We start from the raw sequence: 17,933 nt of genomic DNA on the forward strand, positions 1-17,933 counted from the left end.
GTGAAAGCCTATATTATGACTTTTGTTCATATAGTAATTATCTAATAATGTCTGAGTAATATCAGGAATCCAGCTGGGTTAAAAAAATACTTTTTGCTAAGGTAAGTTTTCCAGTTTGTTTAACAGAATTAACAGAATTAACAGAATATTTCTTTTCTACCTCCTACCCTTTAACACTGATATTTCTTCATTCTTATAATTTCAATTGTTAGCAAGTTCAAGGCTGTTGTTTGTTATTTTCCATGTGGTAATGACATTTCTATAATTTTATTATTTGGTTATAACAGGAATATATAATTAATTTGGAGTTCATAATAATTTGTACCAGTTAAGAGAGAATCTACTTGCACTCATTACATTTCTAATTTCAATTCAGATGGTGGACAGGAGAATGGCAACCTTGCCCTGTGACTTGTGGGGAAGAGGCTTTCCGTAAAAGGCATATCCTGTGTGTGGCTCAGGATCATGGTAATTCAAGTGAAGAGGTGGTTCTTTCCGATAGTGAATGTGCAGATGAAGATCGTCCAACAGATGAGGAGCCATGTCCTGATCTGCCTTCATGCTTCTCGTTAGCACCAACTCAGGAATCAAGGAGTGCACCACATAATACCTCAGCTGAGATGATGTTATTGGATGAAGATGAGATTATACTCAACAGTATTAGTTCACCTCGCAACCATGATGACATTCTTCAATTTATGAATGGTGGACAAGGAGAGGACAGGACAGTAAGTGGGGGAGGGTGGCTAGTTTCTGCATGGAGTCCCTGTACAGTCACGTGTGGACCTGGTCGCCAGGTCAGACATGTAGAATGCACTCATCTTGATGGCAGCTGTGATGAAGCTCTCAAGCCGAGTGACTCTAAACCCTGCCACGTACAGCGATATTGTTACGTGCACTGGGTGACAGGTGAGATCTTAAATTTTTTACTTACAACATTCTCCAAATTGTGGGATAAATATACTCTAAATTTTCAAATATAATTTAAAAATACCATATTATGCAAGCAACTTTTCCCTCCTGTATTTTTCCCACCTTTAATTTTGAAAAGGAGATTTGGGAGAATTAAAACTTAGTATAATTTTCCTGCTGTGGTTATGTAAAAGTTTTCCATCATCTCAGTGTTTTAAATTTATTTTTTTGCAAAATGTGCAGTCGTGAAAACAAAAAGGCTGTGGCTAGATGGGTGTTTTTATAAGTAACATTTGTCTATTGAGTAAGGCAAGAAATATGGGGTGTGCAACATGTTGTAAATGCTACAGAAGTTACCATGTAATGGGGAATGTGCAAATCATGAGGTTCAGAGCGTTCTAGTAGACTACCGTGAGTTACCATGTAGGTTAGCGCTGCAAGTTGCTAATGTAAATAGTGAGCAAGAAGTGATAATCGAGGGATATTTTCATTTATGATGCCACGAACCTACTATGCAGGCATAGCAGAGGGAGAGGTGATACTCCCACGTGGCGCATCCCAGGTGGCTGATAGGGGAGTCCTAACTGGCTTGCCGGCAGACTTGAGCAAAATAAATGGCTCTCGTGGACCATACACAAAACCCCCTATGGGTGGGGGGACGCAGATGATGAATACACCCACGGTACCCCCTGCCTGTTGTAAGAGGCGACTAAAAGGGATAACCAAGGGATGATCAAATTAGAACCATGAGACTACTTGTAATTAGTACCATCATGCAGGGAACACTATGGGTCACTTTTACTTGCGGGTAGTACCACTATGTTAGGTCCATAATAGGTTTGTGATTAGTAGTGACAGTGTGTACTTTCGGCTTTTACAGTACCTGTGATTAGTACCACTATATGAGCGACACCATGGTTCTGTCTTGCCTATGATTAGTACCCACTATGTGAGGAACACCACAGGATAGTACGAGTCCCTGTGGTTAGTACACTTTTGTGATGAACACCATAGGTTTGTGTTGCCTGTAAATGGCACCACAATGTGAGAAACATCATAAGTCTGTGTTACATGTGCACATTACATTACCTGTGAGTACAGTAGTACTATAATGTGTGGAATACTGTGAGTGTGCACTGCTTTTGATTAGTACTACAACATATCAAATACCATGGTTCTACTTTCCTAGCGATAAGTACCATTATAAGAGGCCGATGACTTGGATTTTGGACCCCTTTAGACTACAAGCATCATCGATTCAGTACTGTGCTTTAGAAGCAGTCCCTTGGTCAATAATACTAGGTATTGTTTAACGTTAGTTTCTGGGAATGTGGGGCATTGCGGGTTGGATCCAATGATTGTCTTAAATTCATATCCATCCAGTCATTCTTCGTCCTCACGTTTTGAATTCTGATCAGTGGATGATTTTGGACTTTAAATTGTCATTACATTTCATGTCATTTCGTACCATTAGGGGCCGATGACTTACATGTTAGGCCTCTTTAAATAACAAGCATCATCATCATCATCATCATCATCATCATCATCATCATCATCATTTATGATGGATTTAATGCCAGGAATTTCATAACCCAAAAGTGAATCAAATACCATGTTTACACCAATAATCCCCGCATATTTTTTTGAAAAATTGAGGCACGAAATTGGGGGGCGGATTTTATTTGCGTCAATGTTGGAAACATGCTCCTGGGTCACCTAGTTTTCAATACTGGGTGTATAGTTATGTTTGCCAACAAATTAATCTAAAAAGCCACCTAATCGATACTTTATTTCTTTTGCCTTTGGCAAACTTAAAAATACATTAACAAACACAGTACATGTTTCGACCACTTAGTGGTCATCTTCGCTGTATATAAAAAATTCTTAGATGATAACATTTAAAAGCAAGCACATTGGACCTTAAAACTATATCCCATGGGAATCCAAAAACTATTGTTCTAGATGCTTTAAATGAAATGGAAGATGGGGGGGGGGTGTAAGGAGATTTATGTGAATGATACTTAAATTACAGTATCGTTTACAAAATGATGAAAAACATATTTAAAATATTTCAAAGCGTCTATGGTAAAATTCTTTTTGATAACATTAGGTGGCGTGAATAAAGTTCGTGTTTGTAATAATCTTCAGGCATATGTGAGAAGTTAAACGACTAACACAATTTCTTTTATCACATTCCGAAGAGCAATTCTCGGAAGTTAAACAGTCAACACGGCCTTTTAATCACAAGAATATCACTCAAGGAAGTTATTAAATATAAACAATAAATACCTGAAGACTGGTGCATATGACATAAACTTTCATTCAAGCACAAGTATTTTTGAATAAGTGCCTTACCATAGACACTTTAGAATATTTTAAAGTATGTTTATTAGAAACAAAGTGTTTAACATCACCACAGACGCAAATTTTAATTAAGTTATTATTTTTCTCACATATGCCTGAAGATTATTACAAACATGAACTTTTTATTCATGCCACCTAATGTTATCAAAAAGAATTTTACCATAGACGCTTTTAAATATTTTAAATATGTTTTTCATCATTTTGTAAACGATACTGTAATTTAAGTATCATTCACATAAATCTCCTTACCCCCAACCCCCCCCCCCCAATCTTCCATTTCATTTAAAGCATCTAAAACAATAGTTTTTGGATTCCCATGGGATATAGTTTTAAGGTCCAATGTGCTTGCTTTTAAATGTTATCATCTAAGAATTTTTTATATACAGCTGAAGATGACCACTAAGTGGTTGAAACATGTACTGTGTTTGTTAATGTATTTTTAAGTTTGCCAAAGGCAAAAGAAATAAAGTATCGATTAGGTGGCTTTTTAGATTAATTTGTTGATTATACTCATCGATACGGCCATGACGTGGACAGCTTGCAATAGTTATGTTTGTGTAACCGCAGATGGAAGAAAACTGCCCCCATATGTCATATACGAGGTTTGTCCGGAAAATACGTATAAATCCGTTGGGGTGACATATCACGTATTGTGGAGGCGCCGCCAGGTGGCACTGCTGTTGTCGCCAATCTTCTCAACGCTCAGTTCGAGTCGGAGAGCTCTGCGTGTCAGTAGCAGTGTGCGGCTGCTTGTTGAAAGTTACCCGTTTTCACCTGCCGTCGGTATGGAGCTCTCTCTGATTGAGGAACAGCGCATCAACATCAAGTCTCAGAGCTCGTGTGGCCCGAGTTCGACCGGATTTGGCACAAGGGGGCAGGTGGATCCTTCATCACGACAATGCGCCCGCTCACACGTCGCTCGTTGTGCGTGAGTTTTTGGCCCGAAGCTCAATCACCGTGCCTTATTCACCCGATTTAGCCCCTTGTGACTTCTTCCTGTTCCCGAAATGCAAAATGGTGCTTCGGGGGCGGCACTTGGGTGATGTGGAAGCCATCAAGGGAGAAATGACACGGCAACTGAAGACTTTCAACAATGTTATCAACAGTGGAAACGGCGTTGGCAGAAGTGCATCTTGTCTCAGGGAGAGTACTTTGAAGGAGACCATATTGTAATACCTGAATAATTGTCAAATAAAGTTTTTATTCAACTTTTATACGTATTTTCCGGACAAACCTCGTATAAACAGAAAACAATTCATACGTTAAATTTAAAACTGACTTTACATTTTTAAAAATAGTATTTTACACAGTCATTTAAATTTGAAATTTCTTCTTGTCATGATAGAATGTGTCTTCCGCAACGTGCAGGGGTAGCTTTCTGCACTTTCACTCACTTCGGTGTATTGACAGTTTGTTTCATAGTTGCTAAGTCCGAGTGAAATTGTAACTCTATTGTATTCAGTGTTTTAAGGAATGCCACAGTAACACATAACAGGCAGTGTGCGAAGAAGCAGAAACCGCGAACACTGGCAATTTTCTTTGGCAATGCCGACAGTTGGTGAAAAAGCACAGCTCATAATTATAATCAATTTGTACGCAACGAACAATATTGTCAATGCCAATGAAACTGCATTGGTCTTTTTTATGCCTAGCCCAAATGAACTTTTTAAAAGGAGATGGGGTCACTGTACTGTGTTGCAATGCAGACGGAAGTGAAAGACTTCCTACCCTCATCATAGGAAAGTTTGATAAGCCACAATGTTTTAAGGGCATCGGATACTTCCGTGCAAATATGAGACATCTAAAAATGCATACAGTACAGTAATCCAATGAATAAAGTTCTTGTACGGAGGAGCCAGTATAGACTTCTCGTCTTTGAATGTTTTTTTCTTTTGTTGCGTAAGGTTATGTTTGTCAGTGAATTATCCAAGTGCATTATTTGAATACTGTAAATGCACCTTGTTGAATACATTTTGGAAATAGTTCTTTTCCATTGCATTTGAAAGGTTTAAACTGTGAATCAATGTTAATTGCATGCAGTAACGGATCCTAGAATATTTTTTAATGCGGCAAGGGTTGGCATTTCTGAAGTACGAGTTGGCAGTTAATTCGAAATCATGTAATTCGAAGTCCAATTTTTGCCTCCCGATGACTTGGATTTAACAAGGTTTAACCATATCGTAAAACTAACATCTGAGTTCACCGGTGTGTCTGTTTCAACTGTTTACATTGCATGAAAAAGAATTATCCAACACCAGTCGTGTTAATATCCATGCAAAGAAAAGACCGCGTGTGAAAAGTGTTTTAGACGTGGTGAGTAACGAATTTGTAAGTAATTTAGGAGAGGATACTAGTGGAGCAAGAGACAACGAATCTTTTGATGTACTTCAAAATGTTAATAATAATAATAATAATAATAATAATAATAATAATAATAATAATAATAATAATAATAATAATAATAATAATAATAATAATTATTATTATTATTATTATTATTATTATTATTATTTTTTGCGAGGGAGTGTGGAAAATCTTTCATAAGACGCTTGTGAGGGTCCGCACTCAACAAGTGTGTGGAGATTCTTACCCACTAAAAACCACACTCCCTTTTCCCACGACGTTTATCTCCGCCCCGGAACCGCTCTCGCATTACTTCAGGGTGGATGTCGTGCTTAATGCATCTTGTGCTTCATCTTCCTTCTTCTGCTTTACTATCTGTCGTAATCGTCCAGGTCCTTCTTCTTCTGACGCAGAATATTTTCTACGTAGACTGCCACCTGGTCCCAAGATTCTCGACTTCGTAGCATTACTGACACGATCCCTTCTGGCGTCAATTCTCCGTGCATAACTTCTAAGCATCTTCTTTGTGGCAGGCAATGAACACACACAAAGAAAGTATGTGATATGTCATCGATATCGCCGCAGTATATGCACACCGGACTAGTTGCTAGCCCTAGCCTATGAAGAAATTTTCGGAAGTATCCATGACCTGTCAGGAACTGTGTGAGATAGTAGTTCACTTCACCATGATTTCGGGCAACCCATACGCCTAGAGAAGGTATCAGTCTTTTCGTCCATTTCCCTCTAGAATCATCTTCCCATCTTGTTTGCCATCGTTGCATTCTGCGACTATGAGCCAAAGCTTTTGCCCTTTTCCTTCCTAGCTCTTCTTGTGTGAGCCAAATTTCTTGTCTTTCGAAGGCCAACAAGTCAATGGGAGCTACTGCTGCTACTACTAGAATCGCGGGTTCTGATACTGTGCGATATGCGCAAGCAATTCGTAAAGCTACTCTCCGTTGTACAGCCGCAATTCTTCTCCGATATTTCACAATTTTTAACGATTCAGCCCAAATTTCCGAACCGTATAGCAGTATCGATTAAACAATTGACATGAGAAGCCGCCTTTTACTAGATATCGGTCCCTTGATATTTCCCATGAGTCTGCTCAGTGCAGTCATGGTTTTCGCTGCCTTATCTGTTACCCGTTGGATGTGGTCCCAATATGTAAGCTTAGTATCAAGCGTTACACCAAGATATTTTGTGTTCCTAGTTGTTTCGATGGCTATCTGTCCGATCTGCATCGGTACAACAGTATTAATCCTTTTCCTCGTCAGGAGGACAATTTTCGTTTTGTGTTCTGCGAGTTCTAACTTGTGATTTATCATCCATTCTTTGACACGTCGCATCACCTGATTCAATTTAAATTGAGCCAGCTCTAGGTTACGGGTTACTATCACAGCAGCTACATCATCAGCATAACCCACAAGTTTTACATCTTCTGGCATCTCCAGCCGTAACAAATCATCATACATGATGTTCCAAAGGTGTGGTCCGAGAATTGAGCCTTGCGCTGCACCAGCTGTGAGCCGTTTTCTTCTCTGACCGTCTTCCGTGTCGTATAACAATGTACGGTCTTTCAAATAGTCTCGCAGTATATACATGAGATATTCTGGTAGCTTGAAAGTTTCTTCTAGAGCTTCCAAAATATCACTCCATCTTGCCGAGTTGAAGGCATTTTTAACATCTAGAGTCACAAGAAGCGTCAGTTTCCTAGAATAATGATTACCCGTTTGAGCTCGTTCTGCTGTCTTCACCACTTCCTTCACAGCATCTAGCGTTGAGTGACCTCTGCGAAATCCATGTTGTTGGTCGGATAGGTCGCCAGCTAATCGGACTGCTGCTAGTATTCTCAGTTGTAGAAGCTTCTCTAAACCTTTCCCGGCAGTGTCCAGCATACATAGAGGTCTGTAACCCCCAGTTTTCCCTTTACTGATCAGAACCAATCTAGCTATCTTCCAACGAAAGCTAAAAATTCCCGCTTTCAAACAATGATTATACATTCTCAACAGCAGTTGAGGACATAATTTGGCTGCCACCTTTAGTACTTCTGCTGGAATACCATCTGGACCAGGGGCTTTCTTATTTCTAAGGGAATTAATTGCTGTTATCAATTCTTCAATTGTAAAAGGTGGTACATTGTCTAGTTCTTTCTCGGCCTCATCATCAATCCTCTCTGCATGATCAGGGAATAGTGTGTGTACTATTTCTTCCATGGTGCGTGGATCCATGATAGGGCTTGGTAGCATCCCGAATTTCTTCATGACAATTTTATACCCTAATCCCCATGGATTTTCATCCACTTCCTTGGACATTTCCCACCACTTGTCGGCTTTACTCTTTTTAATTGTATTTCGCAGTCTTTTCTTCATAGTCTTATACTCTACTGAGAGAGCTGCATCGTTATGTCGTGCTCTAATAATAATAATAATAATAATAATAATAATAATAATAATAATAATAATAATAATAATAATAATAATAATAATAATAATAATAATAATAATAATAATGGTTTTACTTCCCACTAACTACTTTTATGGTTATCGGAGACACAGAGGTTGTGGAATTTTGTCCCATGAGAGTTCATTTTTGTGCTGGTAAATCTACTGACATATGGCTGACGTATTTGAGTGCCTTCAAATTCCACCGGACTGAGCCAGGATCAAACCTGTCAACTTGGCCTCAGAAAGCCAGTTCCATAACCATCTGAGCCACTCAGCATGGTTTGACAATGTTTCTCTCCTAAGGAATTTAAATGAGGGTTAAAAATTACGAATGTGGAATGTTTTAAAATATTTCCTATTTTACATCTAGGATTTTAAAATCCATAAACCTTTCACGTACTAACTGAAGTGTTGCATGAGGGTTGGTCGTCCATGTCCTAGATGTTAAATAAGAAATACTTTTAAAATATTCTTCCCCTAAAATGAAACATTCATTCCTCCATTACTGTTCAACATGCGAAGTCAAAATTTCACAGGTTGATCGCATCTACTCTCTAGATGTTAAGTAACATATGGTTTTAAAACATTCCATTTGTATGGTGTTCAAATGAGTGTTAGATCCAAAAATATATACAGTAGAAGTCCGCTATAATGAATAAGGCATATAACGAGCACCCCGTTAAAACGCCAGATGTTTTCTGTCCCTTCAAAATTCCTATATTAAGCTATGTATTAACCTTCGGTTACTGTGACAGTCCTATCACTGATGCATCTGTTATTACAAGCGCTTAAGTGTGCATGATTTTTTCTGGTACTGACATTTATGCACCCAGCCATTATATTGCATGTGATCGATCATCTTCTGTGTCGTTTCTCCGCTATGTTGACTAGCGAGCTCTCTCGTCGACATTTGAAGGCGATGTCAGAGTCAATTAGTAATACCCGTCTATTTGGCAGAAGAGAAGTTGGAAATTAAAACTTTAGGACAATTCACTCCAACTTGACAATACACCAGACAGTAATAAGAACTGGCAGTACAAATGGAAGTTCAGTTTATTGGTTTATGATTAGCACAATTGGATTTATGACAGGGAATGGAACCATTTGTTTATAGCTTTCCATTCTCGTTTTGTGTGGGAAGGAAATATTGACCAAAATCAGTGCAACAAATCTGGTTATTTGAGCGACAGGATCAAGAACCATGCAACCTCCAAGACTCAGATTAGAAATGCTTTAAGCCTATGATTGTTTAGGAAATAAGACATCCAAGACTGGCAATGAATACATCAAATCAATGCAAGTTCATAATGAGAAGGTTAAGAGCAAAAGATATGTGCTAAATATCTTCATACCGAGCTCGATAGCTGTAGTCGCTTAAGTGTGGCCAGTATCCAATATTCGGGAGATAGTAGGTTCGAACCCCACTGTCAGCAGCCCTGAAAATGGTTTTCTATGGTTTCCCATTTTCACACCAGGCAAATGCTGGGGCTGTACCTCAATTAAGGCCACGGCTGCTTCCTTCCCACTCCTAGCCCTTTCCTATTCCATTGTCGCCATAAGACCTATCTGTGTCAGTGCGACGTAAAGCAATTTAAAGATAAAAATTTCATTGTTCCGTATTGAAAGTATTAACGTTAAAAATTAAATAATTGAAAAAGAGGTTCAACCTATTCAATACATAAGAGAAAGAAATGTAGTGATTACATTCTTATTTAATAGTAACTATAAATGGGACCGGTTTCGACCCTAGTCCAGGTCATCGTCAGCCGTAAAAACATGTAAAACAATGCATATGAAAAAGAAGAAGAAAAAGATTAAGTGAACTCTGGATCGGTATAAGATGAAACATAAATTAACGATGGGGGTAGAAATTGTGAGTCACTTAAAAGAAAACAGTACGTAAAATTAAGAATGGTAGTAAGGCACACGCAATGATAGGCGAAGTCTCACAATGTTTATGAATATTGGAGAATGGTCAAATGGGTCAGTTTCCACACTCTGTCAGGCACAAAGTCACAACACTATCAAATAATATATGAAGATCATAAATAACTTGAAGTCGCAGACGAATAGATTTGTAGAAGCAAACCGCCAGCTCCCGGTGATCAGCGCGGCACATTCAAGGTCATGCGCTGCGGTCTCAAACGCCAAAGTAGGATGGAGAATATCCTGAAGGTCCAGTATTTGTCTCGGTTGCGGGAAGTTAAGTGTTTTCCAAGAACTTAGCAGGAGCACAAGTACTCATTCAATTATACTGATTTGCGTTGTATATTTCTATATATACGTACTTAACTTCCCGCAACCGAGACAAATACTGGACCTTCAGGATATTCTCCATCCTACTTTGGCGTTTGAGACCGCAGCGCATGACCTTGAATGTGCCGCGCTGATCACCGGGAGCTGGCGGTTTGCTTCTACAAATCTATTCGTCTGCGACTTCAAGTTATTTATGATCTTCATATATTATTTGATAGTGTTGTGACTTTGTGCCTGACAGAGTGTGGAAACTGACCCATTTGACCATTCTCCAATATTCATAAACATTGTGAGACTTCGCCTATCATTGCGTGTGCCTTACTACCATTCTTAATTTTACGTACTGTTTTCTTTTAAGTGACTCACAATTTCTACCCCCATCGTTAATTTATGTTTCATCTTATACCGATCCAGAGTTCACTTAATCTTTTTCTTCTTCTTTTTCATATGTATTGTTTTACATGTTTTTACGGCTGACGATGACCTGGACTAGGGTCGAAACCGGTCCCATTTATAGTTACTATTAAATAAGAATGTAATCACTACATTTCTTTCTCTTATGTATTGAATAGGTTGAACCTCTTTTACAATTATTTAATTTTTAACGTAAAGCAACTAGCAAAAAAAAAAAAAAAAAAAAAAACTTCATAAATTGTACAAGATTTTATGATGCATTTAAGTTGGTGCTGAGAGGACTCGGTGAAACTGAATTCTGTACTAACACCAGTGTTTTCAATGGGGTAAGTAAATTTCAGTCATCATCATTATCATTGATTTACAGTCGTAAGACTGATCAGTTGCTATGAAACATTTCCAGATCATCCTGGCATTTGCCACTTTCTTCATCGAAACATAATTCCTTGCCTAGATGTCAATTAGAATATTTTTAAAGAAGACATTTCTAGGTTTTCTTCATGGATGTTTTCCTTCAATGAAGCCTTCTGCCACAGTTCTCATTAAATTGGAGTAGCGCATTGTGTAACAAGACCACAGTCATTGATTGTATGAAGGATTGATTTTCATTGGTTCACAGTGTCTAGAACTTTGGTGTTTGACATCATATCTCTCTACGTCACATTTATCATCTTATGAGAGTACCATATCTCAAAGGCTTCAAGGTGATTCTTTTCATTTTTATTCAGTGTCTATGTGTCCATTATGATGCAACTATCCACACAAATACATGTAGCATTCTCATTTGAAGGGAAAGATTGTTAGCTGTACACAGTAATCTCTTATGCATAAAAGCTGTTTATGCCTGAGCAATACTGCATTTAACTTCAGTGGTGCACCTTCTGTCTTCTGTATTCTGACGTAGGTAAGTGAAAGACTTGATTTGTCCTATATCCAAGTCATCAATTTTTAAGAAAGGATGTTTTGAGAATTTCGAGACTGTCATGCATTTTGTCTTTGAAGTGTTTATTTCCATACCATAACTCATCACTGATGTTACAATTCTTGACAGTAATACCTGCAAGGGAGATGGGCTGTCAGCTAGAATGGCCTAAAATTAGCAAACTTAATTACTTGTATGGGTATTCCATCTATTTTGGCTTTTAAACTTGTGTCTTTTAAAGCTTCCACAATCATCAACTCACCAAAAGCATTAAACAGAATTATTGGGGAGAGAAGATATACTTGTCTTATTCCTTTTTGCTGGGCTGAGTAACTCAGAAGTTTGAGGTGCTGGCCTTCTGACCCCAACTTGGCAGGTTCGATCCTGGCTCAGTCCAGTGGTATTTGAAGGTGCTCAAATGTCAGCCTCGTTTCAGTAGATTTACTGGCTTGTAAAAGAACTCCTGCAGGACTAAATTCCAGCACCTTGGCATCTCCAAAAATCTGTAAAAGTAGTTAGTGGGACGTAAAGTAAATAACATTTTTATTATTCCTTTTCTGATAGGAACTAGACTGGTAAGACCTTCTCTCAAAAGTACAACTGCATTTTGACCTTGTACAGGTCCCATATGAGTGAGATGAATTGTTCTTCCAGTCCTATATTCCTTCATGACAATCATCGTCATAATAATTATTTTACAGTTTCAGTTTCCCAGGTACTGTTGGTGAGCCCCTTCCACTCTGTCTTACTGAGATACTGTATGTTCTGTCATTAATTACGTCCTCCAGTGTCCTTCCCCAATCTGTAAGATCCATCTTTATAATGTCCATCCAGTGGGTTCTTGGTCTTCCCATCATCCATTTTTCTGCCACATACCTTTCCAAATTAACTTATGCTGTCCTTGTTGGCTCCATCCTCATTACATGCCTCAACCACCTCAGTCTGGATATGCTCACCCAATCTAACAATGGTGTCTCAATTCCAGCTTCCTTTTTAACTATAGTATGTCATTCCTTAACTTGTCAAGCTTTGTTTTTGAATTGAGGACTTCAGGAACTTCATCTCATATGCCTGTAACCTTGATGAGTCCTTAGTAAGGGTGCATGTTTCGATGCCATAAGTGAAGATCAGTATGAAATATTGACTGAACATCACTAGCTTTGATTTTGTTTATACACGGGGGTCCCAGAGGTGTATACTTACTTGCTGTAAAAAGTGAAAGCTCTTCTGCACTCTATTTGCCACCTCCTTTGTGGCTAGTGTGCCTCAAGAAATTGCACTGCCAAGTTATGTAAAGTTTTCCACACTTTCCATTGGTTTGTTTCCTAGCACGATGGTCACTGGTCATCCCTCTCTATTTATTGCCATCACTACTGTTTTGGTTTTGTTCATCTTGAGGTTGAATTTCTGGAACTTAACCTTCCATTCATTGAGTCCCTACAGTACTTGTTCCTTAGTTTCTCCCCATAATCATGATGTCATCAGTGAAAGCCGTTGCATTTAGTTCACCAGAGGTTTTCTTGATATTCTTCATAATGTCATCCATAATGGTGATAAATAATAATGGGGATAGTGCACTGCCTTGCAGGACTCCACTTTTGGTCTGGAACCAGGATGTCCATTGCCAAATCTCACACAGCTGGTACAGTGTTCATAAAGCAGTTGAACTATTCTCACCAGTCCCTCTGTCACATTCTTCTTTCTGAGGCATTCCCATACTTTCTTTCTTGCAATGCTGTCATATGCTTTCTCAATATCCAGTAAAACATGAACAGATATTTGCCTTTCTCCCAATATTTCTCCATTAACACATGGACACTGAATATTAGGTCTGTTGTGGACCTATTAGCCCTGAAGCCATACTGTTTCTCTTCTAACTGTGGCTGTAAGATGTCTTGCAGTCTACTCTCTAAGATCTTCTCAAGAATCCTAAGCACATGAGAAAGGAGTGTTATTTCCCAATAGTTGGAGCAGTTTTAGTCATTTCCTTTCTTCAACAGGAGGATAATGACACCCTTGCTCCAATCCTTCCAGACTGCATTGAGCACCCTGTGTAGCGACGGTTAACCCTGGACTGCTGCTGTTCTAATCATGTCCGTGTTGTCTTCATCAATTCCTGGGGATTTCCCCTGCAGCATCTTCCCAAGGGCTGTTTCTGTTCATGTAATAGTGGGAGATACCTCTGTGTAGGTTCCACAGCAAGTTCTTTTGCTCTCTGACTGTCCTGTTAAATAGGTGCTCAAAATGATTCTTCAGAAACTCTTTGATGTCCTCATTTTTCCTGGTCAGGTTTCCATTGGAATCCCCAGTTGCTTTCATGGTTTTGACTGCATTCCTTTTGTTTATGATCAGTCTGAACAGGAGTTTCATATTGCCTCTGCTGCCTTCTTCCAGTTCTCCCAGCACTTTATCTTCTCCTCTTCTACTATTTTAACTCTCAGTTTCTTGTCCTGGGAAACTTGTTTGAGGTCTCTGCTGCTACTAATAAGCAGTGGTCGCTACTGAGGTTCTCACTTGGAATCACCTCTTCATCAGTCACATGTCTACATCTACATCAGTCGGTCGGTCGGTCCATGTTATTTCATATCCCTACCCATAAAATTGACATAGTCAATCACCATCTTACTCTGTCCATTCCTGCTGTAATTTTGTGACTGACTCTTTTGTTAAACTAACTGTTTTCCACTACCAAACAGTTTCTTATGCAGAAGTCTAGGAGATGTTCCCCTTCTGAATTCCTTTTCCCCTGGCTGCATGGTCCCATTTGTTTGGAAGGGTAATAGGGAGGTACATTCAGGGAAATGGGATGGCCTAGGGAGCGGTGATAAGGGAACAGGGAACTGGAAATCAAGTAGGGATGACATAAAATTGTTAGTGTTGAACTGTAGAAGTATTGTAAGGAAAGGAATAGAATTAAGTAATTTAATAGATATATATTTACCAGATATTGTAATAGGAGTTGAATCATGGCTGAGAAATGATATAATGGATGCAGAAATTTTCTCACAGCACTGGAGTGTGTGTAGGATGTTAAAAGGTTTGTTTTTTTCACCTATTCAATACATATAAATTTTATAAATTAGGAATTTATTGTAGATTCCACTTGAGACATGTTTCGCCCTTCATTGAGGGCATCATCAGTCAAAATATCACCTCAAGGTAAAAAATCAGGTAACTGGTTAGTAGTAGACATGTACAAATTAATACATATTATTAACAACATATAAAAATTAAGTATGGGAAAAAATTTGCACAAAAGTGATGGTTGAACATGTAGGTTTAGATGAAAAGTCAGCACCAATGCCTAAAAATAACAAACAAAGTAGAGTTCTCCCTTAATTGTTTTATTGTAAATATTTTTTAAACTTTTTATTTTCATATGATTGCGTCAACTGTTTCTCCAGAGCACCACTGCAGAACTCTACTTTGTTATTTTTAGGCATTGGTGCTGACTTTTCATCTAAACCTACATGTTCAACCATCACTTTTGTGCAAATTTTTTCCCATACTTAATTTTTATATGTTGTTAATAATATGTATTAATTTGTACATGTCTACTACTAACCAGTTACCTGATTTTTTACCTTGAGGTGATATTTTGACTGATGATGCCCTCAATGAAGGGCGAAACATGTCTCAAGTGGAATCTACAATAAATTCCTAATTTATAAAATTTATATGTATTGAATAGGTGAAAAAAACAAACCTTTTAACATCCTACATTCAGTATCTTCAATACGGATAACAATGATTTTTATCACTTGCAACTGGAGTGTGTATCGTAGAGATAGGATAGGAAGGGTGGGAGGGGGAGTGTTCATTTTGGTGAAAGAAGAATTTGTAAGCTATGAAAAAGTTAAAGATGAGACACATGAAATTCTAGGTGTAAGGCTCATTTCTAAAGATAATAGGCAACTTGATATATTTGGAGTGTACAGATCGGGAAAGGGTAGCACTGACGCGGATTCGGAATTATTTGATAGGATAGTCAGCTATGTGGGAAACAACATGGAAAGAAATGTGATTGTAGCGGGAGATCTGAATTTGCCAGATGTCAATTGGGAAGGAAATGCGAACGACAGGAAGCATGACCAACAAATGGCAAATAAGTTAATATGGGAAGGACAGCTGATTCAGAAAGTGATGGAACCAACCAGAGGGAAAAATATCCTGGATGTGGTGCTGATAAAACCAGATGAGCTCTATAGGGAAACTGAAGTAATAGATGGTATTAGTGATCATGAAGCTGTTTTTGTGGTAGTTAAAAATAAATGTGATAGAAAGGAAGGTCTTAAAAGTAGGACTGTTAGGCAGTACCATATGGCTGATAAAGCAGGCATGAGGCAGTTTCTAAAAAGTAACTATGATCGGTGGAAAATGGTAAATAAAAATGTAAACAGACTCTGGGATGGGTTTAAAGAAATTGTTGAGGAATGCGAAAGCAGGTTTGTACCTTTAAGGGTGGTAAGGAATGGTAAAGACCCACCTTATTATAATAGAGAAATAAAGAGACTAAGAAGGAGGTGCAGACTGGAAAGAAATAGAGTTAGAAATGGCTGTGGAAGTAAGGAGAAATTGAAGGAACTTACTAGAAAATTGAATCTAGCAAAGAAGGCAGCTAAGGATAACATGATGGCAAGCATAATTGGCAGTCATACAAATTTTAGTGAAAAATGGAAGGGTATGTATAGGTATTTTAAGGCAGAAACAGGTTCCAAGAAGGACATTCCAGGAATAATTAATGAACAAGGGGAGTGTGTATGTGAGGATCTTCAAAAGGCAGAAGTATTCAGTCAGCAGTATGTAAAGATTGTTGGTTACAAGGATAATGTTGAGATAGAGGAGGAGACTAAGATCAAAGAAATATTAAAATTTACATATGATAACAATGACATTTACAATAAGATACAAAAGTTGAAAACTAGAAAAGCGGCTGGAATTGATCAGATTTCTGGGGATATACTAAAGACAATGGGTTGGGATATAGTACCATATCTGAAGTACATATTTGATTATTGTTTGATCGGAGGAGCTATACCAGATGAATGGAGAGTTGCTATTGTAGCCCCTGTGTATAAAGGAAAGGGTGATAGACATAAAGCTGAAAATTACAGGCCAGTAAGTTTGACATGCATTGTATGTAAGCTTTGGGAAGGCATTCTTTCTGATTATATTAGACATGTTTGTGAAATTAATAACTGGTTCGATAGAAGGCAATTCGGTTTTAGGAAAGGTTATTCCACTGAAGCTCAACTTGTAGGATTCCAGCAAGATATAGCAGATATCTTGGATTCTGGAGGTCAAATGGACTGTATCGCGATTGACCTGTCTAAAGCATTTGATAGGGTGGATCATGGGAGACTACTGGAAAAAATGAGTGCAGTTGGACTAGACAAAAGAGTGACCGAATGGGTTGCTATATTTCTAGAAAATAGATCTCAGAGAATTAGAGTAGGTGAAGCTTTATCTGACCCTGTAATAATTAAGAGGGGAATTCCTCAAGGAGTATTATCGGACTTTTATATTTGCTTATATATATAAATGATATGAGCAAAGGAGTGGAATCGGAGGTAAGGCTTTTTGCGGATGATGTTATTCTGTATAGAGTGATAAATAAGTTACAAGATTGTGAGCAACTGCAACGTGACCTCGAAAATGTTGTGAGTTGGACAGCAGGCAATGGTATGTTGATAAACGGGGTTATAAGTCAGGTTGTGAGTTTCACAAATAGGAAAATCCTTTCAGTTTTAATTACTGCGTTGATGGGGTGAAAGTTCCTTTTGGGGATCATTGTAAGTATCTAGGTGTGAATATGAGGAAAGATCTTCATTGGGGTAATCACATAAAAGGGATTGTAATTAAAGGGTACAGATCTCTGCACATGGTTATGAGGGTGTTTAGGGGTTGTAGTAAGGACGTAAAGGAGAGTGCATATAAGTCTCTGGTAAGACCCTAACTAGAGTATGGTTCCAGTGTATGGGACCCTCACCAGGATTACCTGATTCAAGAACTGGAAAAAATCCAAAGAAAAGCAGCTCGATTTGTTCTGGGTGATTTCCGACAAAAGAGTAGCGTTACAAAAATATTGCAATGTTTGGGTTGGGAAGAATTGAGAGAAAGAAGAAGAGCTGCTCGACTAAGTGGTATGTTCCGAGCTGTCAGCGGAGAGATGGAGTGGAATGACATTAGTAGACGAATAAGTTTGAATGGCGTTTATAAAAGTAGGAAAGATCACAATATGAAGGTAAAGTTGGAATTCAAGAGGACAAACTGGGGCA

The 17,933-nt window shown here is 38.4% G+C and overlaps 1 protein-coding gene across 1 annotated transcript in view; it reads left to right on the plus strand.

Annotated features, from left to right (window-relative positions):
• LOC136858267 (A disintegrin and metalloproteinase with thrombospondin motifs 7) overlaps positions 1 to 17,933 on the plus strand; it is an 852,495-nt gene that overhangs the window by 813,644 nt on the left and 20,918 nt on the right. The window contains exon 17 of the mRNA XM_067137673.2: positions 377 to 909. Coding sequence (XP_066993774.2) covers positions 377 to 909 — 533 coding nt within the window. The remainder of the gene's footprint in view (positions 1 to 376; positions 910 to 17,933) is intronic.

Source organism: Anabrus simplex, chromosome 1 (assembly GCF_040414725.1).
Source record: "Anabrus simplex isolate iqAnaSimp1 chromosome 1, ASM4041472v1, whole genome shotgun sequence".
Lineage (NCBI taxonomy): Eukaryota > Metazoa > Arthropoda > Insecta > Orthoptera > Tettigoniidae > Anabrus > Anabrus simplex.